Consider the following 24,446-nt stretch of genomic DNA (forward strand, 5'->3'; position numbering starts at 1 on the left):
TGAAGATTGCAAAAGAACTATATATAGTGGAAAAACAAACTCTCACTTCCATTAAGGTGCAGTTGGTTAAATCAAGAACCAGGATGTGGTTTGCAATTTGCCATATTACTTTCAAATATCGATTTTCAATTTTGAGTAATTCTTCAATACTCCCGATGCAACCAACCATAAGGGAGAACATAGAAGTGTATATTCATGGAGTCTAGGAGATAGCATTAAGTAATTTAACATAAAAGAAATCATCCTGAATCAATAGTAGGAATCCTTTATACCAAGGTCAAAGGATGAGTATGTAAAGAAAATATTCAGAAAAGTGAGAAATAAAGAAGCATCTATTTCACCTTTTCTTTTTTCTTTTTTTCTTTTTTCTTTGCTGAATATAATTTGTGAATCAATTTCCAGTCACTTTCAAACAACAGCTGAAGTCCACAAACCTAAGAGATCTGGGCAAGATCACATCAGACTCATATCCAAATAATACAATTGAGAACACTACAATCCCTGATAAACAGACATGAAACCTCGTTGTTCAAGCCAAAAGTTTGGATGTGAAAGCAACCATAGCTCTCAAGTACAGTTTGGCTCTGCGGTTTCTTAGATCCTCTCCTAAGTACCTTGACCTGGCTCATTCAATGTACTTGTGAGAGGAAGAAACAAAATATATACCAGAAGTATAACTAGATAACCAGAAAAGGTCCATATATAATGAGAGAGAGGAATTACATGACAGGATATGGTGCACTCGTGAAAGCAAAGAAACAAATAGCTGCCTTAACGAGGTACTCGTTTCCGACTAAGTATTTCCTGTTCTTTCAACCGGTGCTGGAACCTTGCGAGGCGGGCTTGAAGACTAACCAGCCCTGCTGCCTTGCGAGAAAGCACAAAGTTCAACTGCGTCACATAGTTGTCAATGAGACTGCCTGGTTGGTCCACTTCTGCCAGCAGTTTCATTTCCTAGAATCCAGGAAACATACAAGAATGAGCACTCAGATCACTGGAGAACACTTTTGGCATGATAAAATGTAGTTCCAATTCCATTTGAAAGGCCATGAAAAGAATATGTAGCTCAAACCAATTTATTGGAATTTCATTTACTTGAGTTTGGTTGGTGGTATTAAACTATGATAGTATTCACATGATTCAAATTAGATAAATATTTCTCTTTATCTGAGGAATATAGAAAGTCAATGTGATCTTCTCATATCACAAAACCATAGCATAGCATCAGACTCTAAAAACCCCATGAGTGAAGTATTCATATGCTGCAGGGATTAAGAAATTAAAGGCACAAAAATGACTCATGCAAATATTTAATATACCAAACCAAAACAACTCGAGAGTTATAAACTGTTAACTGATCATTTTTTCACTTACTTCACGAACAATCTCCATGGTGTCCTCAATTTCTTTTCTATGAGCAGCAATTAAGGCCTCTTCTTCCTACAGCAGTCAAAATCGCATATAAGATGAAGAAGACTAACTATTAAAAAATTGTAATGGAAAAGTACAGGGCTACACAGGAAACCAACCTCAAGTATTGCATTTATATTTCCGTCAGGCGGAGGTTCAGGTTCATATTGTCGGGATCCAGTATTACTTGTGTTGTAATTGCCTGTATTCGGCAGCTTGATGCCTGTGGTGGAGAGATCCGATCCACTAGAATCTTTTTTCATCCAGTTCCCCAGCTTCTCAGATTTCTCTTCCCTAGATACCTTTCTACGAGGTGGTGACACCTTTTGCACTTTTTCTTCTGTATCTACTGAGATTTGGGAATAAGAGTGCGTCTTTTGAATAGTAGAATCACCATAAGAATTTTTCATTTCATACCTCTCCCTGTCCATTGAGCTAGAAACCACCGCTTTTTCCTCCCGCCCATTTAAGGAGTAACTTGATGAGAAATGGGAGGGCTGTTTATTATAATCAGCAGTAGGGTTGTATGAGAGACTTTCCTTTTCAACAACCCTTCTACCTGTATCTGCTACTTTCACCTCTTGACGCTGGTCATAAACATCCTCGGAGTCGACAGAAACCGGCAGAGATAATGCTGATGAAACATCTTTATTATATGGTGGTATTGAATTTATTGCCTGATCCTTTTTTGCATTTCCACTTTTAGAGAGACTTTTAACCCTGTTCATTTAATAGTCATTCTTCGGTTAAAGCAAAAAGATAACAGTCCACTGATACTGGGGTATTACAATTTGTTGAAGCTCATGATAGGACAGAGCATACCTATCTGCATATCGCAAAGTGTTGAGTGTATGCTCACATGAACCTGCATTTGGAGAAATGCAAGAGATCATAACAGTCCTTGAATTGCCAACAAAGGAGTCACGAAGCACTTCTGTGAGTTTGCTTCCACGAAAAGGAATATGGATCTGATCATTGTCCAGAGCACGAATGCACTCCTTGAGTGCCAAAAGGCTCTTGTTGATTTCTGCTCCCTCAATCCTGAATAATTCAGGAAATTGAAATATTAGGTCAATTTCCACAGAAATAAAACAACAGTCTGCAAAAACAGTTTAGAAAAAAGGAGCAATGTCTAGATAGGAAAAAAAATCTGTTTAGAGCAACCCTACGGAAACCACAGTTTTTTTTTTTAGGTAACTCAACAAAAAACAACATAGTACATCCAATAAATGTTGCTGGAAGCATAAATGACCTTCTCGGCCCAACCTGAGCTAAAGTAAACCATCGACAAGGATTTAGTCTATGCCCAAGATGCTCCAGTTACAGAAAAGATTCCACCTAACATGGACTAAATTTCTCCAAGTAAGCATTGCAGTAGTGTTGGGAGAGGATGAGGAAGGCATCACAAGTGAAAGAACCGACTCTGCCTAGCCCTAATAACTAGACCAAGACCCCAAAATCCAGCACCTCAAGCAGACCAAAGATAGGCTGATCATTGCCAGCTGATTCAGCTCTTAGGCTTGAGCTTGGGCAGGGCTACTACCCAACCAGTGGTCCAATGCCAAAGAGACAGGGTGGCTTCGAGGTTCATAGGGTTATATTGTCCTAGTTCAAATCTTAAGTCAAATAAGAGCAAACCTGTTTCAGGCCAGTTAGTATCTGAAACAAATCAAGTTTTAATATTAGCCACTCCAATTCTTGCATGCTTGGCTACAAAATCCTAAACATCTTAATATTTATACTATCACCCACTTGAGCGAATTTAGTTTCTTCTATATTTGGGTTCTTTCTTCCGTCAATTTATCAAACAAGAGTCCAATCACTGCTTATGGCTCCAGTAAATATTGTACAAAACAAATATTAACCAAAAGAACTAGGGGCAGAATCAAAAACCCAAGCAAAACAATAGGATGATCAAACAATCAGCACTTAGGACTTGAATGCAGAGGGCGTCTTTTTGCAGGTCCCAAATAAAAAATAAGATGTACTAATTCTCTTTTAAAAGATTTCTGCTCACTGTTGATTTTCACATTCTTTTGGATACAACGCATGACAAAACATCAATAAGCAAATTCTGCTTCTACCAATTTAGCCAGTCATGCAGCATGTCATAGATGTACTTATTCTTGGTCAGCCTAAAATCAGGTTAAATTTTTTAGGCAGCTAAGAATAATCATATTCTCAAACATGTATAGAACAAATGGAAACTGGGAATTACAGAATATCTTAAAAGTAAAAAATATGACATGCACAGTAAAAGATGATGAAACAAGGACTTCCGAGAAGTATGAGGTAGAGTCAGAGAACAACGGTATTAATGCACAGATTGCAGAAAGAATTGGATCTCTGCCTAATTTTTGGGTAAGCAGAAAAAAGGAGAAATATAATAATTCTACCTTGTCTGTCGGTCATTATCAGTGGTGTCAGCACCTCTCTCACTGCCAGCAAGATCTATGAAAGAAATCTTCCCAACAATTTTCCCAGCTTTAGACTCATTTCCATCATTGTTACGCTTGGAATCTTTTACCTCACTGTGCTTCTTAACAACAAGTTGTAAGATAGCATGTGACCTGGAAGATTCCTCATTGGCACCAGTGGACCCTGTACTTCTTGCAGCATTACCCCTCTCAATGTATTCTTTAACAATTTGTACATCAGAAACTTCAAATTCTTGCAGTCCAACAATGCAAACTTGTTGCTTTCCATCTTCCCTCATAAAAAGTTTCCTAACAGAGAACAATGAAGTCAGTCATTGAGCAATGGCATACATGAATAATTGTGAACACTTATGGAGCCCACATTAATGCCAATGCATATGTACTCATAATTTCCACAAGCTTTTATATATATATATATATATATCCAACCAAAAAGCCACACGTGCTTGATGTAGGACACACTATGCTTGTAGGTACACAGAATGGCATTCAAAGCCATTTACCATCCTGATCCAAACATTACATAGTTGCAAGTATTGATCCTTGCAACAAACACTAGCGTACCAATTCATGCAAAGAAAATGAGTAGTTGAATAACAAGGACAAATATTGCTTGTAGGTGATAGAAGTACAGATGCTTCACAGCATTGCAGCATGATTGTCCACAAACACCAAATAGCAGGACTCAAAAATAAATCCTCCACACGCAAAAACACGAAACCGGTGCCATTAACCAGTTATACACCTTCAGCTTTTGCAAGAAAACAGGCACACGAAACTAAAACAGTTAATTTTGCAAAACAAGGACTGCATTAATAAGTTTTATCCATGAAAATTGATATACACATGGTTCTGCAAACCTCCAATAACTACTATATCAATTCAAATACAGCAAGGTTCTCAAGCCAAAACCAAAAAAAAAAAATAATAATAATAATAAACAAATGAAAATCCAAAAACAACGAGAAATACTAACTTTCTGTCGCTGAGAAGATCAAAGAGTTTTCCACCATATATCTCAAAATAGCTTAGCCACAATTTGAATCTCTGATTACGATAGAATGGCTGATGTAACAATCTAACAAGGTCTTCTGCAGCTCTTATAGGTAACGGCTGCATTGTGAATGTCTTACCACTACCTGAAATCAAGATATTTATGCTATATCAATTATTCACAAAGTTGAAAATTTAATAAAAGCTTATCCAAACTACTCTATCAAATCAAATGCATCAAGGTTCTACTTATTGCATATGAAGCTCTATGCTGTAAGCAAGTCAGTAGCTTCCATCTTAGGAAGTGTAATATTAAAACACTAGCCATCTATAAACATTCATTTATTGCCAGAGAGAGGAAGTAGCTTATAACAAAATATGATTAAATAATATAGGCTTCAAAAAATACACTTTAACTATTGCTATTGTACACCTATTGTATACCACGATTAAACTGGAACTTGTTACTTTTTCCTCTTTGATAGGGCTCTGACATACATCAAGGCCCAACTGTAAATATTTGTTAAGGGTTTCTAGAACATTTCTATCATTTCCTCCACAACTTCAGCAAAAGCATCTCTTTTAATCTCACACTAGTTAAATTTTTATTTATAACATTTTTATTACTTTATATACCTTCACATGACAACATTTTTCTTCTGAAATTTGACACCTCCCTCCCCCAAAAAATAAACCAAGAAATGACATGAGTCCATTGAGAAGCATCCACAAACATACAAGTTAAAAGAGCCTAGACAGTTTGAGATGCATCCAGATTCCCGACATTCAGAATATGTCATATGATTTCAGCAGGATGATCTTTAAAGTAGATAACTGATTTAGAGAGATCAGAATCTGAACACACCTGTCTGACCATAAGCAAAACATGTAGCCTTTGTTCGCTCAAAAATGGTAGGAATGATTGGTTCAACAGTAACCCGGTATACCTGTCTCAGATGCAAAGAAGCCATGCTTTAAACTATATACCATCGATCAAATAGGAAAACAAATTTCATATTAAACAAAAAAAGCCTCAAACATCAAATTCAGAATACCATAATATCATAAACATCAAGAAAGATTATATCAAGATTTACAATAAAATTCATGATTACAAAGTGTACCAGAGCAGCAGCAGGTGACAACTTTAATCTGTAGTTACCTCATCATTGGTGACATGCTCATTGAGAACAGCATCAAAACAAAACTCGTGCTTCTCCACATATGCAGTCAAGTCCACCTTTAACATCAAAATTAGAAAATAAGTTATTCCAAAATGTGTGTGTGTGTGTGTGTGTGTGTGAGAGAGAGAGAGAGAGAGAGCATCAATTCAATTCTAAGTCCAATTCCGCAAAAACTAAAAGATAAGTTACTTTGTGAGAACAGAGGAAAATACCTTCAGTTTGGGTTCATGAACAGTCAAATAAGAACTGTCATACACGGTTACTACATCCTCCTCCTTCCGAGAAAGCTCCTTCTTATTTAAAGGTCTTTTACGTACCTAAGACATGCATTAAAATTCAATGATCTCAAGGATTTCCAGGAAAAGATACAATCATACACCATCAAATACTAGTTGCCTCACCAAATCGACAGAGCAATGTAAATATCAATAGGTTATAAACAAGGATTTATATACAAATAAGATAGCAAGTTCTCAAAAAAAAAAATATATCTACTAATTACCACACTGATTGAAACCCAAGGATTATGGCTCCTACTATAAGATAAAATATTGTAAGCACAGGTAAAGAAAAGCAATCAACATTCTCCGCAACTACATGTATGAGACAAGGAAATTTTTTGGTCAAAAGTGTTTTTTCTTAAGTAGTCAATATTTCGCAGGCAGTCAAAAAATGTATATATATATATATATATATATATAAGTAATTCAATTTCATTCAAAGTGCCGAGGGTGCAACTCTAATACTCATGAAGTATACAAAAAAAAAAACCCTACTAAAGAGGAAAAAAGGAATAAAAATCCAAGAACTCTGAAAAACTGGAATGGGTCAACTATTGAATGCTGCAATTTGTGTAGAGTGATTGGAGCAACATATTTCTCAGCTTTAACATCGAAGCCTCTCAATCTTCAAAGCTTCTTGCATTCTGCTCTCTCTCCAAATACACCACATTAGACACAAATGAGCCAACCTCCAAACTTTCAGAGCATTTCGATTATCCCTTTATTCTCTCCAAACTCTCCAACATCTCCACACCCATTTAGGCACAACCCAAACACCACCAAACAAATAGAAAAGCAAACTCCATGATTCTCTTGCAATTGCACAATGAAGGAGGTGATCAATAGATTCCCCACTTTTCTTTCACATACAACACCAATCCACTACAATGACGTTCATCTTTCTCAACTTGTCTAAAGTCAAGATTTTCCCTAAAATGGTCGCCCACACAAAGAATGCCACTCTCAAATGAGCCTTGACATGAAAATTCTCTTCCAAGGAAAAAGGAAACTAACATGTATGGATACCACATGATAGTAAAACTTTACATCGAACTTTTTTCCTTTTAGAAGGGATCCAACAAATTATGTTGTTATCTCCTTGCATTACTTTATGACAATACAACAGCTCAAAGAAAGAAGAGATCACTTCCACCTTCCAATCATCCACTAGTCTGGTAAAGAATATATTCCAATGAAGATTCCCATTTTGAAAATGCATATGATATGCCACCTACGCATCCTTACAATGTGCAATACTAAATAAGTCCGAATAAGAAATCTTCAAAGGTGTTCCCCTGCACTATAAATCATGCCAAAACCTCACCTGGGAACCATCTCCCACCTCATAGCTAACAAATTTAGAAAAAATTCCCACCCCCTCCTTATACATTTTCACACACATACACACACACACACTCCAAAAGGCCCCACAACCTCCTTAGAACACCAACCTCCCTCCAAACTACCATACTTAGTTTCCACCACCGCTCTCCACAAAGCCTCCCTCTCTTCATAGCATACCACCACAACCAATTTCATAAAAGAGCTTGATTAGATTGAATCAATTTTTTACCCCCAATCCTTTTGATTTTATCAGAGTACAAATTGTCGACCACTTCACTAAATGGAACTTAAAACTCATTGCCAAGTCCACCCCATAGAAAATCCCTCTAGAGTTTTTCAAGTCTATTAGCCATCCCTACCAAAATAGGGAATAAAGACAAATAATATGTCTGCAGATTAGAAAGATGCTTTTTATCAAAGTTAACCTACCTCCATTAGATAGATAAAGTCTCTTCTAGCCCACCAAACAATATTCCATTTTCTCAATGGTGCCATTCCAAATAGTATAAATAAGCCTTAACAGAAGCTCCTAAAGGAAGGCCCAAATACTTCAACAGCCAAAAAGCTACCCTACACATAAAAATGATAACCAAACCCTATACATCACCACATTGCCTATATGAACTATCTCTGATTTAGACAAATTAATCTTCAACTCCGACACCGCTTCAAAACATAAGAGACGTCGCAGATGACGAAGATGACCACCATTATCCTCACAAAAGATTAAAGTATCATCTGCAAACAATAAATGCGACACTATAAACTCTTCATTATTCCTCGACCCCACCAAAAATCCTGATAAAAGTCAATTGTTCACTGTAACAAACATCATCATACTCAATGCCTCCATAACAACTACGAACAATAATGACAACGGATTCCTCTGTCTTAATCCATGCGAGCTATTAAAAAACCCATAACCATTAATGAGAATGGAAAATTGCACTGTAGAAATGCACTACGTTATCCAATCTCGCCATCTCTCCCCAAAGCCACATCACTTTAACAAATATAACAAAAAACCCCAATAAACATGATCATATACATTCTCCAAATCCAATTTACACAACAACTAAGGACTCCATCGAATTACTCTTCTACGCGAGTTTGCCATTTGATGAAAGAAATTTGTATATTTTTTTTTTTTTTTTTTTTGATAAGAAAAGAAATTTGTATTTTTATCGCCCCCTCGCAACAAAAGTGTCGTTGACTTCTACCTCCAACTCACTTCTTCAAAAAGTATAATCCTCTCCAACTCTCTAGAATTATCTTCCTTCAACCTTTCATTTTTAGTTAAAGATCTTCCTTCTGCAATCATATCCAGCTCGCAAATACCATCCACCATCTCCTCCTTCCGCTGCCCTACATTACCAAAAACCTCCTCATTCCCTTTCTTCAAATCCGATTTCAATGCTTTCAATTTATGTGCCAACACATAACAGGACCCTAAAAATTAAAGGACACCCACCATGATTTCACATGCTCCACAAAACATTCTGACTTTAGCCACATATTATAAAACTTAAAATACCAACTACCCTTGCTCACCACATCACAATCCAACATCTAAGGAAAGTGATCCAATAGAATTCTAGGAAGACGTCTTCGAGATACATCTGAAAAAAGTTATTCCCAATTCAAAAATAGAAGGAGCCTATCAATTCTAGACTATGCTTGAGAATCACAATTATTAGACCAAGTAAAATACTCCCCACTAGCAGAATGTCCAACAGGCCCTAAACAAAAATGAATTCCAAAAAATCCAACATTGCTTGTGACTGTCTGGGATCGCCTCATCTTTCACAGGATACTAGACTACATTAAAATCACCCCCAATACACTATGGTACCTCCCACAAACTCATAAGGCCAGCCAACTCATCCCAAAAACATTTATTTCCACATTATCATTAGGACCATACACACCTGCAAACGCCCATTCAAAATTTTCTATAACACAACTAAAAGAACACGCTACCACAAAACTTCCCACACTCCTCAACCTCCACCACCTGCCTATCACACATTAACAAAATACCCCTTGACGCCCCTCTCGAACCCAAATATGACCAGTCCACATGTTGACATCGCCATAAATTGTGAATCACCTCCCTAGAAATATACTCCATCTTTGTCTACCACACATTAACGATATGTGCCTTCCAATGTTTGAAGAGACAATCTTATGTGTCGTAAAGAACAATTAACACCCATCCCCTTCTCTTTCACTCTATTTGAGTGACCTCCCTTAATATCATAATTTACGGAACATGCCAATCTCTTTAATTCACAATTACCTCTATCAGCTGACTTTACACTCAAATCTGGCACTACCCACACCATTTTGATTTCGACTAGCTTCAATCGCAGTGAACAAGGCCAACAACTGATCCTCAAAACCTTCACATGACAGCCCCACAACATGACAATTTTTTTACCCTCTCAACCACCCAGTTTGAAGACACTGAATAATGCACTCCTTGATCCTCAACGACAGCAAGTAAATGAATTTTCAGTGGCTCTCTTCCCTTACTCTCCTCATCTGAACAAGTTACCACAGCCAAATATGGACGAGTCTCATCCCCACAAGAGAAATTTGTCTTGTAATTTAATGGAGATATATGAAATGAGCATTGATGGGACATGCGATATCTATTTTACATATTATGAAAATCAAGAAGAAATCTCTTTTACAAGTGATTATGACTCACTAAAATAGACATTGGTATCACCACATCCTTGTGGCTCATATTCACTTCGTAAATAATAATATCTAAAAATCAAAACCTCTTAGGACATAATATATGCAAACAGACAGACAAACAGAGCACCTTGCTGCCAACATACCACAACTTTAATTTTAGCCATGTTGTTTTCCTTTGTGCCCTCTCTTTCATTCGTAGGTAATGGAACTGATGCATCTGCATCTGGTTGCCCTCCTTGATGTCCACCGCTCGTCACATTAAAGTCATTGTCAAATGCTCTTGTACCACCAGGCATAAAGGGCGAGGGCTCAAAGGGTTCTGACATAACATGCTGCAAGTGGAAACAAAATGATTTTAATAAGAGTGGAAGCAAAATGATGATCTATCAGAAAATAAGAAAATATACAACATATTCTCAGCACAACAGATAAAATCATCATAACTTTCTTATAAGACCAGATAATAAGCCACAAAGTAATAGAGCATATAAATTAAATCCCTTAATATTGATACAGACATCATAATGCATCCAGATGAAAATACAATGAGTGGAGAGATATAAATAATTAATAAGCATCTGAAACAAAAGGGAAAACAGAGTATCATTCTTCTTTTGCATGGCACTAAAAATCAAATGAAGTTTTTAGCTTCTCACCTCCACATTCTCAACAAATGTAAAGAACATGTGTACACATAGAAAAAATTTCGAGCAACTTTTCTGCAAAACTGGTATAAGTACAAAAGCAATCCTAACTCCAATCCAAATAACAGGTAACCTAAAAAGAAGGGAAAAATTGACCAAAGTGCTTCAAAAACATAAAGAGCGTTAAAAATTCTCTCAAGGTTCTCAAACCAAGCCCTATTCCCTACTATGAGAATAATAAGTATACATATTTTTGTTCCAGCCCAATTGATTTCCTATGTTTCTTATACTTTTTTTTTGATAAGTAAGTTTAGTTTTATTGAAAGCATAAGGCGCCCCTACGTACACTGGAAGTATACAACAGGAAACACCTAACTAGAAAAGGAAAAAGAAGCAAGAAAATCAGCAAAGCTGATGGATAAAGGGTACAAAAAAGCCATCGACCAGAGATACAGCGTATGGAGAAACAACTCTATAAGTTAATAAATAGTTCCAGACCAAGATAGGTCGAGTAACTCATCCTAAGTGCAGGTATACATGACGAACTATGAATAGTAAGTTCAATGAAGCTGAAATGCTTAAACCCCAATTAGCGTCTAAATGCTGCTGTCTAATTTTCTGCATCACATATAAGTGATCAGTAAGGCAAGCATACATTACCGAATAAGAATAAAAAGTTAACAGAATTTAACCAACATGGACGATGGTTATTCCATGGTTTTCAATTAGTTCATTAACAATAGTTATTATTCATAAAAACATTAAAATTAATTTTTTTTCCTAAAGAAAAAAAGAAGAAAGAAGTTCTTAAACAGTAGTCACTTAAGTGTGCACCGTACTCTGATTTTATCATGATAAACTTCAGACAACCTATTAATATAGAAGTAGAATTTTCTGTAAATGGTCATTCCATGGTTTTCAATCTTTAGCCCTTTAACAGTAGTCACTAAAGTACACTATACTCTGATTTTTTCATAATAAACTTCACACAACTGATTAATATAGAAGTAGAAGTTTCCTGCCCAGATGGATACAACACCTTTAACAGAAACATACCTCGGACAGAAGCTCTGTATCATCCATAGCATGAAGATCCAAAAGCCCAGCTCCAAAATCACCCCTGAAATCCGGAGAATAAAACCCATCTGATGCAGCCGCCCCTCCTGAAGTTTGGGCAGCAGGCGCATATGGCTCAGAAGCAGACTCCCCATTAAAATTGAGGTTTCTCATCAACTTAAAAAGCCTCTGTTTCTCTTCAGCAGACTGCGCTCCGTAACCCTTTGACAATATCACACACTTACTCATCAAGTCTCAAACTTTACTCACATTCAAGTACAGTAAAAAACAACATTTGACAGTGTTTCAAACCATTGATACCACATGGAAATTATTGTTAAAAGAAAAGTTTTGCAGATCAATAAGCATAAAGAATGATGATCAAACCGAACAAGCCTAGAACTGTAAATCACTAAAAGGTGACACGACTATCAAAACAATCACACAGATAACAACGTGCTTCTCTAACTGCCTTTCCACTGGAAATAATGTAAACCTATTGGAATCACTGAAAATCGTGATCAAAACAACCAAGTAGACTTGCAGAAAAGAATCGTACAAACTTCATGCAGAAAAAATCCCATCCAAAGAAAGTCATTCAAAAAACTCCAACAAAATCCAAGATTTCATGTTCATCAACCAGTCAATAATCTATAAGCAAATCCCATACATTACTCGGAGAATTGGCTTGAGAAACAATGATATGATTACCTGCATGAGAAGATTGGGGAGGAGGCGGTGATCGATACCGGTGGAGGCCAAGGGAGAGGCCAGATGCTGCAACCCGGCGGACTGGAGCCAACGCGCCATGACCGCATCCCCCGCGTCGCTAGCCGGGCCTGCATTGTGGAGGGACCCGCCGCCGGTGTGGTCGTAGAGGGCGGTCGCGGCCGCAGCATTGCTTTGCTGCATCTGGCCACCCATGTGGCGCTGCGATCGCCTTTGAGGAGCCAATTTTCAAGATCTATTGAACAACGCTTCACACACAGAACCATCCATCAAATTCAAAATCAAGGGAAAAAAAAAAAAAAAAAAAAAAAAAAAAAAAAAAAACATAGACCGAAATTACATTATCAAAACCAAACATATAAGTATTCTCGAAGCCAATGATCTGAACGAACGGTACTCACAAGGAGGGGAAAAATCGAATTCAAAGTAGAACATGAAAGCGACGACTCGAGAACAGGACTCAAATCCACGAAATCTGCAATTAGATGAAATCCGTTTCCAAAATAAATTCAACTCTAAGCTTTCGAATTCACATCTAAATTTTTAAAAATTCAACTATTTCGAACACACAGACACTCGTACCGGATTGCGACTAAGGAAAACGATTACGCGATCGAGATCTGTGCTCCGAAATGTTTGAAATTTGAGGGTGCGATCAGATCCGCAATGCCAAAGCAAAGCCCTAATTTGATCGTACGGGAAAGGTTCAATGTCCCTCTCTCTCTCTCTCTCTGTGCAAGCAATGCATGGCTGAGAGGGGTACGCCTTGTTGATATAAATTACTTTGTGAAAGGAAATGTAGAAATGTGACAATTATAGTTTTGGTTAGATTATTGTTTTCAAAAGTATTAAACGCCTAAACGGCTATTTTAAACTTTACCATAAAGTCTAATACACCACCCGGTTGTTCATTATTGTCGGGTGCGTCGTTTCGTTGTTGACGACGATGAGAGCTTAGAGACGGACGCCAAATGGGGAGGTCGGTTTGGCTTAACGACAGTGTAAAATTTAAAGTAATGTACATATTATTTTTGTGTTTTTTTATATCAAACTTAAACCGTAATGCTACATAATAATACACTCTTATTTTGTTTGGCTGATATAATAGTGTCCAATAGTTCTTAATTTTTTTTTTTTAACAAAGACCGATGATCTAATGGTTGATGAAGAATGCTACATCAGTACAATAAAATGTGGGTGAGATATACAGTATATAGCATTATTCAAACTTAAATGAGTAATGCCATTTATTAAGACTGGTACATGCTAACACTCCCATCTTACTGTGCTAATATGATACTGCCTATTAGCCCTTATTAGATCATCTCTTGTTAAAAAAATTAAAAAATCAAATGGTTAATGAGCACAATCATATCAGCCCAATTAGATGGGGATGCAATTAAATAATATTACATATTACACTTTCATCTCACATCCATTATATTGTACTGATGTGACAATGTTTGTAAGCCATTGGGTCAGACATTATTAAAAAAAAAAAAAATCAAAAACTAATGAGCACTGTCACATCAGCTCAATAATATGCAAATGGAATAAAGAGCGTAGAATATAGCATTTCTTTCATTGTATTCTTTTTTTTTTCTTTTTTTTCACTAGCTTTTATTTGCTTTTCTCCCATATATTTTAGTATCTTTAATTCGTGGATAAATTAATAGCATTAAAAAAATAACTTATTTCAGATTGTGTTTTTATTTGGAGAAAATACACATACTCCTTTAAATTATAATTTCATTGTCAATATCTCCCTAATACCAATTATGTCAATGTCATCCCTAAACTATTAAAAAAATGTCAATGTTCTTTCAATGGCAAAATTATAGAATTGCTTAAAATTATATATAAAAAATACTAAAAAATAAAAATGTTCTTTCATTTTTTTTTTAAAAAAAAATTATAATTTTGTTTTTGTTTTTCGTTTTTTTTTCCTTCTTTTTTAATTTTTTTTAATTTTTTTTAATTTTTTTTTTCAAATTTATAAGGACATTTTTGTCTTATGAACAAAAATTAGGGTCATTTTTGTATTTTTGTTGGTTTAAGGGGGAATATTGATATATTTTTAATAATTTAGGAAAAGCATTGACATAATAAGTAATTTGTAGAGACATTGATAATTGTATGGTAAAAAAAAATATGTGTACTTTTTTTTTTTTTTTTTTTTCTACAAGGAGATATTCATCTTGACTAACCTCCGAATACGTGTAATTTCCTTATTCCATACGTATCGGACAATTATTAGAATATGTTGCACTCTAAAAGTGAACCTGTTCAAATTTTATTTTTAACAACATTATAATTTAAGGATGTAACATTCTCATAAAATTATTCTTTAAAAAAAAAAGGAAAAGAAAAAAACATTGTATGAAGAATGTTTGCATCTTCTATAAAATTAATAATTAGCGGGACAATTTTCTTTTGTGGCTTAGGGTGAGTTTGGGATTGAGATTTCGTAAATAAAAAGTGCGATTTTAAATCATATCGTAAAAAATGCACCGTTTGAAAACTGCGTTTTTAAAAAATTGTGATTTGAAAACGCAGAAAAATGCTTATTGAAATCGCAGGTAATGTGGTGTTTTTTTGAAAACGCAGTATTTTAGAAGACTAACCTGTGATTTTAAAGGCCAAACTGCAATTTTGTCAAACGCTTAACAGCGTTTTTAAAATTCACTTTTTTAAATCGCACATTTTAAAATCGTACTTTTTAAAATTACAAATCTAAACGGACCCTTAGAGAATGTTTAGCATTATACGCTTTTCTTTTCTTTTTCTTTTTCTTTTTATCTAAAAAAAATCCCAAGCTCTGGAGGGCAGATCATTGTAATATTCTGAAAGTAGCTCGGCATTTTGATTTGGTTCCCAGTTAAAAACAGAGATTTAGTCAAATTTGTCCTAAATCGTTCATTAAAAACAAAAAAAATAAAAAATAAAAAATAAAAAAATCAGCCCTAAGCCACAATGGCCAGACGGCATTTAAAAATATATATATACGACAGAGGGGAGAAGCGAATCAAAGAACAAAGCTGAGCAGGATTGTTTAGCCAGGACTATAAGAGGGTTAAATTTCCTTTTGGTCCATGAGGTTTAATTTGAATCTTTATTAAAAGGCCACTTCGATTTTAAAAATTAGGGTTAAATACCTTACGGCTCTCGGCCCATGTGGTTTAAAAATTTTATTTTTTGCCCTTTCAATTTTGTTATGGGAAAAGACGAATATGATACCTCCATCCATTTTTTTGTGGACTGACGGATTTTCACGTCAACGACACGTGATACCATTAAAATTGTGACATGTGGCCCTCATATATTTTAACTGTGAATTATAATATATATTGCAAAGGAGGATGGTTAAACGGGATAAGCTAGCAACAACTGAAGCTAGTTCCTATCCAATGGCTAGGAACAAGTTTTGTTGATGCTATGCGGGAGAATTATCATAAGTTGAAGGAAAAATACCCTGACCTTGCAGATAAGGTTGCTATGTGGGAGAATTATTCTTAAATGGGTCAGTGGCAATCGTGGTGCAAAAACAGTCATTGAGTTGCATTTAGATTTAGTTTTTGTCAAATTGTTATCTTCTTTTTCCTTTTCTTTTTTTTTCTTTTTTTTTTTTTCATTTTTTTGTGGGTCACGTAGAAGTTGTTAAGGTTAATGTGTGGCAATCAAAGTTTAGGTGTCAAGAATCCAAGTTGAGGTGTCAAAAGCCTACCGTTTACTCGATTTAAATCCCTAGTAGCGGTTTCTTCAAAAGTATGAACGAAAAATCATTGTTATCTTCCAACAAAATGGTAGGAGGCCCAACTCCCTCAAAGTAACCACTCAAATCCTCTTCATCGCACACATTACACTCCGCGATCCTCCCGACCCACCAGCGGGGTGGCATCCGATTCCCATGGCTAGGGGCCGGGGGAGACACTCCCACTTAAGGGGTAGATCCCCCGCCGATGGGTGGCATGTGCATTTAGAGCACTAACCGAAACATAATTTCATTTATTTACATAAAATCACAAATCTACTTCTTATAATCATAATATATCAACAACGCTTGTACAATAATATGTGAATATATAGCATGATGTGAACTATACAATCCAACTACCTTTAGGGCCTTGTCTATTGATCACTTCGGTTGCACATCTCTTTTGTGTCAGCATATTCAATCTCTGTAAATCAATGTTTTATAGGTGAAAATATTAGTCAACGACTTAGCAAGTAAACATTATTCTTAACATATTACAATATAAATCATAACAACAAAAGTATTAATATGGTAAAAGCATTATAAGACTTGGTATAGAAATCAAAATACTCACTCATATTACATATCATGATACTTAATTATGTCATAATTTGCGCAATAAATCATGTAAGAAATCATGAAACATACATTAAATATGATAAGGATATCTACTTGCATAAATCATGCTATAAAACTTTTAATTGTTAATGAATAAGTTTAATTACATATTAACGTAAAAATATATGGAAGTATGAGGTGGCATAATAGCTGACACATGGCTGTACGAGGTGTTGACACGTGGAAGCACGAGGTGCCATAGCAAACAACACATGTTGGCACGTGAAAGCATGATGTGACATAGCAACCAACGCATGGCAGCATGAGGCGTCAACACGTGGCATAGTTTTGAGCATGTGATATTAAATCGATCATAACTTTTGCTAAGAATATTAGAATCATGAATAAGACCACAATTCGTAAGGCTCTTTTCGGTGCACACATTAGAGTCACCTAGCTACGTTCAAAAAATCATTTTCAAGCACAAAATTCACCATTTTCTCCTCCTGAAATTCATGAAGTCTCTACTTACCACCACATGTTGTTAGAACATTCATAATTGTACTTAACTTATTATTTTATATCATTATCTTCAAATTTACATTTTCCTTTAACTTATAGTTACCTTGGGTATTGCAAATTTAGGCTCCATTTGTTTCAACGTAAAAAAAAATTTATAAAATGTTTTTCCTATTTTTTCGATGTTTGTTATGATCGAAAATCGTGGTCAAAATGAAAACATTTTCAATTGATCATGAAAACCTTCTTTAATTTTGTAAAACAATTTTCATTTTTTAAAACTGAAAACTATTTTTCAAGTTTGAGCTTCTCATTCTCGCACGCACTATCTCTTGCAGTTCATTCTCCGCCGCTACCAGAGGTTGCCAGTTGCCACCTCTGCCTGTGAGACTTTGCCGAAATCTGCCACCAAAGTTTGATGGATTCCACTCGGGCGCCGCCACCGGAGGTCGTCCTAAGTTGTTGACTGCCACTGGAGGTCGCCCAAAGTCGTCAACCGCCACTGGAGGCCATCAGAGTTCACAAACCTTCGCAACCGAAGATCTTCAAATGTTATTGGAAGTTGTTGATTTTTCGTACTAGCCAAACGCCGAAAAATGATTTCGTTGAAAATATTTTTCAATATAAAACATTTTACATTGAAACAAGCAAAGCCTTAACTACCAGACAACCTGTTTGGGTTTCTTGAAGTATTTGAATATGGTAAACATGTTGTTATCGTATTTAAAATTTTAAATGATATGATACAAGATATATGGTTAATGTAACAAAATAAAATTTGACTTATGTTTCTTTTCATTTCACTTAAAATGAATGGGATAATCCTCTAATTTTAGGGCTGGTTAAGGTGTCAAAAAATTTAATCAAGGTAATGTCCTCGTTGTTGCTTAAACCTAAATTGACATCAATCGGTTTTGATAGTTGTTGCGGGTCTACCACCCCGTGAAAAGATAGCCCAATTAGAATTAGTGTTTTGCTCATAAATCATAACTCTTGTTAAATAAGGTAAGAGACTTATTGTTCCCTTCAGGAAAATAGATTTATTATCCATATTAGGAAAATAAGGAGACTTGCTCATAAAACAGTATTTTCAATAGAAAAATAAGAGATTTGTCTCCCTTTATAATTGGATTTACTATTCACGTTATTTCCATTCTTATTATGTAATCTTCTATTTAAACGTGAAAATTGATCAGTAAAAATATGAGAAGTTTATGATACAACTCTAGTAGTTGTTTGAGGAGGTTTAGAGTCTCTCGAACTACCCTAAAATTAAAAAGCCTATAATTCTTCGAATTATCCTACAAAAATCCATCATTCTAGTTTATTTTATCAACCCTCGTTGTGGAGGCCCGTAACAATAGTCTAGTGTTATTGTGTGATTTCAGACATAGGAAAATTGAAGTCATCAGTTTGATAATTAATTAATTAAAAAAAAAAAAAATCATATTTTTAGGAAAAGGTCCAGGTACCCCATTTTCAAACAACCATCTAGCTAATCAGGTTATTTTCTTTTTTTATCTGAATATTCCATCATATCCCACGCTTGTAAGTTGCATCCTCACTCTGAATGATTCGTCTTTCTCAAAACCCAATCTTAATTCTAAAGTCTAATCCTAGTCTTGCTCCACCATTTTCTTGTCATATATATATATATATATATATATATATATATCCAAATTTCTTTCATTATCCAACGGATAGCGACTGGCTTTGGATTCTGCTTCTTTGTATTTTATTTTTATTTTATTTTATTATTATTTGATTTGTTGGATTCTGGTATAGTGGTATTTATTATTCAAGCAGGAGAGATTGCAGTATTTACTGAGAATATTATATTGTTGGAGCGAGGAGGAACAAATAGCATGTGAGACCCATGCATGCCTTCTGAACACACACGACGTTAGACACGCGCTGTAAATGCAGACGTTGGCTTCCCATTGATGGCTCTGAAAATTATGTGCCCACCACCATAATATATCACCACGAACCTCCAAAGAGTTTAATCTACTTGCAGAGTTGCAGGGGAGTGAGGACAGCCCCATTCTCGATGCGGCCGCCTCCTTCCAAAACTCAATAATACGTGAGAGTTTGTATGTTATTATTCTAATGTTTGGACATATATTTTTTTTCCACGTTTCTTAACCAATGAAAAATACACATTTTTTTTAATAGCAGGCATTTTTTTCTTACTTTAATTTTTAATAGCATTAAAAAAAAAAAAACGTCATTCTCGCGTGTTTAAGAAACGCTCGTCACTTTTAGAGACTGATACATTAAAAGAAATTCTTTCAATTCAGTTTAGAGGAAATTTATAGGGAAAAGTATATATATACACACCTCTCAAACTACCACTCCATTGTCAATGTAGCCCCCAAATTATTAATTGTGTCAATATTTCTTACCAATGAGTAATTTGGTGGACACATTATCAATTGAGTGGTAATTTAAAGGAGATATGTGTACTTTTCTTAAATTTATATTCGTCTAAATGTCAAAGATATATTTCTTATTTAATTTTTTTTTTTAACAAAAAATCTGAGTATTTCATTGATCAAATATCACGAGTATAAAGCTTTGCAAAATCATAGCTGCATGCTATGAGGTTACAAAGTCATAGATACAAACAAAATTCTTACAATAAAGTGTTATATATGACTTTCTTCTTCCGCTAACCCATGTACAAAAATAATTAAAGAGCAAATCTGCTCCAAGCAGACTAGATCTAAGACAATAGTAGCCAAATATCTTAGAAAATTTTATTTAAACCGGCCGTAAGAGATAACTCCTCATATTGAACTATTTAGGCCGTAAGGGATAACCCCTCACACCCGACTAACTTTCATCTCATAAATCGTCCATGATGGTAGATTTATGGAGAAAAAACTCTTATTCAAAGCAAAAACACGACCAACAAGTAGTAGCGGCGGCCATGGAGGCCAGGAGATGAACGATACAACACGAAGTAGATGGACGGATGCATAGCTTAGATGCCAAAATTGTTGATCTGATCAGAGAACACTAGCAAACAAAAAAAAAAATACCAGAATGGGAAGAGAAAGGTAGGAACGGAGAGTAGAAAGGAAAAGGAAGAGGAAGAGTGAGCAAATCTGCTCTCTAGGAAAAAAAATTATATTTTTCCAAAGATATATTTCTTTAAACTCTTATGTTCTTTATTAGTCGTTAAAAATCCCGTAATATTTTTTTTTGTTAGATAATAAGGTAAAAAATGTGTACGCATAGCTAACTATAAAATTTATACCGTACATGTTGACATATATATATGAATGAATTTGAACTAATTGAATTGCTTCACACCCTAAGTGTTAGGTCAATCAAGAAATCCAAATTTCGACCAACAGTATGAATAACGTATACCCATTTATATGACCCCCAAGAGACATTTTTTACGTCATCTTATTTTGTTGAAATGATCACATAAATAGTTAAAATGGTTGACACGATATTACTCTACATAACAAATCGTGTGAATTTATATATATTATTATATAATTCTTTGTATTTATATTGTTGTTCTTAATAACAATAATTAATATAGGGAATCGATAGGTTGGTGTAAAGCTTCAATTACCCGGTTGTTGTAGAGCTTCAGTCGCATATATAGCTGTTGGGTGAGGATATATATATATATATATATATTGTCTCTCAATTTGCAAAAACCCGAAGAAATTAAAAAAAAAAAAAAAAGATGAGGCGACAAAGTCCTAGATCAAATGTACTCAACGGTCCTTAGAATACTGAATTAATGCTGAAGGGGTCAAACTTTAGTAGCTAGTCCCCATTTCAAGCTGGCCGAGATCTCAAATTTACCAAACAACATAGACAAAGGTTAATAATTACTAACCGGGTATATATATATATAAAACGACGACGTTTTGGTGCGTTTGATATAGAATTTTCGTTTTGAGTTTAATGAAATTGATTTTTATTTATATATATAAAAAAGGAATATTAATAATAATATGTTTTTGGGCATTGTTATATTTTAAAGCCTTCTACTTATTTAAAAATGTCCAAAACCATCTAAAATAAGCCCTAAAAATAAGCTCAAAAAATATCCAAAATACCAAAATAGGCCGATTTCTAAAAAACGATTGTCAGTTTCAATAACTATAAACCGTCTAAGGCAAAATAGTTACGGTTATAAAAATTTGATAACTGCTCGAAGTAATTGCATGCGGTTGATGATTAGAGATAATAATTGCTCACTACAACGGCTTGTACACCTTATCTTTTACAGCTTTTGTGCAGCTCCTTGGCATGGATGTAATATTCTTAATAACTCTGGCTAAGTGAAGAGTGAAGCATAAACAATATGATATAATGATGATGACAACAGAGTTTCGTTAAAAAAATTTAAAATTTGTAATTTTCTAGGTGACCTTTATGTGAGCATGAAATTCCTAAAAAGATAACCTTTATACTTTCTAAAAAGATAACATATTAAGAATATTATATATATATATATATATATATATATATATATATATATATATATATATATATATATATATATATATATATAATACTATATATTTATGTTAAAGGGTGTGTTGTTGTGGTCATTGTGGAGGACGATGCCGGTGGATCTCAACGTGGGGCCGGCCGGCCAACTGAAAAAGCCCACCTTTTGCAAATCATACCTTGCAGTGCACTTCTTTTGAATAAAGCCTTTGCTTTAAATTAAAGCATGTGAGGTTGAGAGCCAAGAATTAGGAGCGGTAATTTGAACGAAAGATTTCATCATTTCTTGACCGAATTAATTAGCTCTCCTATCCTTTCTAATTATTGTTAAATTATACGGGCACCGAATTATTGGTAATCAAAAGTGACAAATATGGCTCCTCTTGACCTTAATTACGTCCTCGATCCGGCTTATTTATCCCATCAACTCATCCTAATTAGTAATTAGGAAACGTATTAAATCTTTGTAAAAATACAGAATTAATAAATGTGGTTTACTTAATTTACGATTAGTTTCATGTGATAATTAATTCTATGTGGTATCAAAATAAACACAGATGTTCTTGGGGCCGGGTATGCCAAAAAAAAAAAAATACTCAATGTAGTCAAATTCCGCCTAACACTTAACGGATTCCGTTAGCGTGTCATGTCAGCGCTAATAAAATGACGACAAATGTCACTCAATAAAAAAAAATTATATAATTAAATTTAAAGAATTATTTGGCTGAAATATTTTTCTCCATGAAAATATGACTTTGAAGGACTCTTTGGACATACCAAATAACCCAAGAAATTGAAGGTCCTCCTTTTCTCTGTCCATGATCTTTTTTTTCTTTTTCTCTGTCTCAACAGATTGAAGAATCCCAAGGGAGCATCCCCACCATTAGGGGTGGCTAGCGGTGGGGATGCCCCTAGTATTTTTTGTTTTCTTTTTAATTCTTTTTTATATTTTTTTAAGAGAAATGATCCCTACACTCATTTCTCACAACAGCCCCACAACAAGCTGATATGGCTGGTAATATTTTATTATATTTTTACAAAAAGAAAACAAAAGAAAATAAAAAAATAATAAAATATTACAAGCCATGTCAGCTTGTTGTGGGACTGTTGTGAGAAATGAGTGTAGGGATCATTTCTCTTTTTTTAATTTATTAACACAATAAAACACATTATTTTAAGGTGATGTGGCAAAAATGATAATGTGGCACTAACAGACATTGCAAATATGGATGGAAAACACACGAATGGACCTCTTTCAAATTCACGAAAAAATTAAGGAGTGAAAGTTTATTTTTAAAAAGTGAGAGGGTGATTTCAAATCGCACGTTGATTCAAGAATTTATGATACATTTACCCTTAAATAAAAACTATAGATTGACTTGCTAGGCATGGGGTCTAAGTAATGTAAGTGATAACCCTAAAGCTTAGAAAGAATGTAAAAGTCATAAAGACCTAGCCGAACTTGTAAGGGTTTAGTCCGGACGAAGCTAATTACATGTGGAAAAGAAATTAGCTAAGTCATGTTCGAACTATTAAGGGTTCCTTCCAAACCAGAAGACAAACTTGGAGACCGATTTTAGCTGAGTCATGTCAAGACCAAAGACGATTTTGTGTGGACGACAAGCTTTGTACACTCCCGAAATTAATTAACTGGTAATTAAATCGTATTGTTATCATAACCTCCATGAGCTTATTTAATAAGTAAACAACCTGAAGATATTACAACTCTACTCCTCGAGATTAAAATACAAAGCAACAGAAATATACAATTTTTTCCTTTCTATCAACATTAATCATTACAATCAGAGCATTTACTAAGAACCATTCATAAACTAAAAACATTACAGAATATCTATTACTACCACAAAATAGATCTAAACTACATGAAAATAAGCCTGAACTATAAGTCTACAACCTCATCCAAAGGCACTAATATCGAAAGCAACCTGCAGAATTCTCCAATGAGTCCTCAAGTGGTAACCAGATCAATATTATCACGTCAAACGGCTACATCTACCTCGAGCTCCTTCTTATTGAAAACCTACCTGGCTATTTAGTAATACATAGATGTTTTACAGGTGAAAAAAAATAAAGTGTAAGTTCACGACTTAGTATATAGATCAGACATGAAACACAGTTACGTAGTGATACCAAAATTTTGAGACATAAAAGTGAGATCACACATGCAACAATGTCTCTCAATATGGTAAGGTAGAAAATCACGTTAATGCACAAGTATACAATGTACATATAATTATAACATGGGTCATAACTCGCCCAACTATGGTCTATTCGAGCCATTTTCCCTCCACGGTAAGGTTTACATGTCCTGTAGGACACTAGTA

General features: G+C 34.8%; 1 protein-coding gene across 3 annotated transcripts; it reads right to left on the bottom strand.

The window, feature by feature from the left end:
• Positions 1-342: 342 nt before the first annotated feature.
• Positions 343-13,607, bottom strand: LOC133880543 (kinesin-like protein KIN-13A). Of its 3 annotated transcripts, XM_062319508.1 has the most exons (15): positions 13,368-13,607; positions 13,187-13,260; positions 12,768-13,033; positions 12,057-12,278; positions 10,500-10,688; positions 6,238-6,342; positions 6,004-6,081; positions 5,707-5,788; positions 4,825-4,987; positions 3,807-4,136; positions 2,233-2,451; positions 1,530-2,130; positions 1,375-1,440; positions 724-954; positions 343-620 (listed from the first exon to the last, which is right to left on the bottom strand). In XM_062319508.1, exons 3-14 carry the CDS (start codon positions 12,978-12,980, stop codon positions 772-774), a joined length of 2,451 nt encoding a protein of 816 aa, XP_062175492.1. In that variant the 5' UTR covers positions 12,981-13,033; positions 13,187-13,260; positions 13,368-13,607; the 3' UTR covers positions 343-620; positions 724-771. The 3 variants fall into 3 exon arrangements, with proteins under 3 accessions (XP_062175492.1, XP_062175487.1, XP_062175481.1); XM_062319503.1 differs by having other exon boundaries at positions 343-954; positions 12,768-13,020; XM_062319497.1 differs by having other exon boundaries at positions 343-954.
• Positions 13,608-24,446: the final 10,839 nt, after the last annotated feature.

This window comes from Alnus glutinosa, chromosome 1, assembly GCF_958979055.1.
Source record: "Alnus glutinosa chromosome 1, dhAlnGlut1.1, whole genome shotgun sequence".
In the NCBI taxonomy this organism is placed as follows: Eukaryota; Viridiplantae; Streptophyta; class Magnoliopsida; order Fagales; family Betulaceae; genus Alnus; species Alnus glutinosa.

What these genes read in the sequence shown, in the direction of transcription:
- LOC133880543 (XM_062319503.1), bottom strand. Translation starts at nt 12,980, where the DNA reads ATGGGTGGCCAGATGCAGCAAAGCAATGCTGCGGCCGCGACCGCCCTC. An exon ending in AGCATGTCACCAATGATGAG is followed by an intron (nt 5,789 to 6,003) that starts GTAACTACAGAT and finishes CATCTGAGACAG; the next exon opens with GTATACCGGGTTACTGTTGA. An exon ending in GATAATGACCGACAGACAAG is followed by an intron (nt 2,452 to 3,806) that starts GTAGAATTATTA and finishes TGAATTATTCAG; the next exon opens with GATTGAGGGAGCAGAAATCA.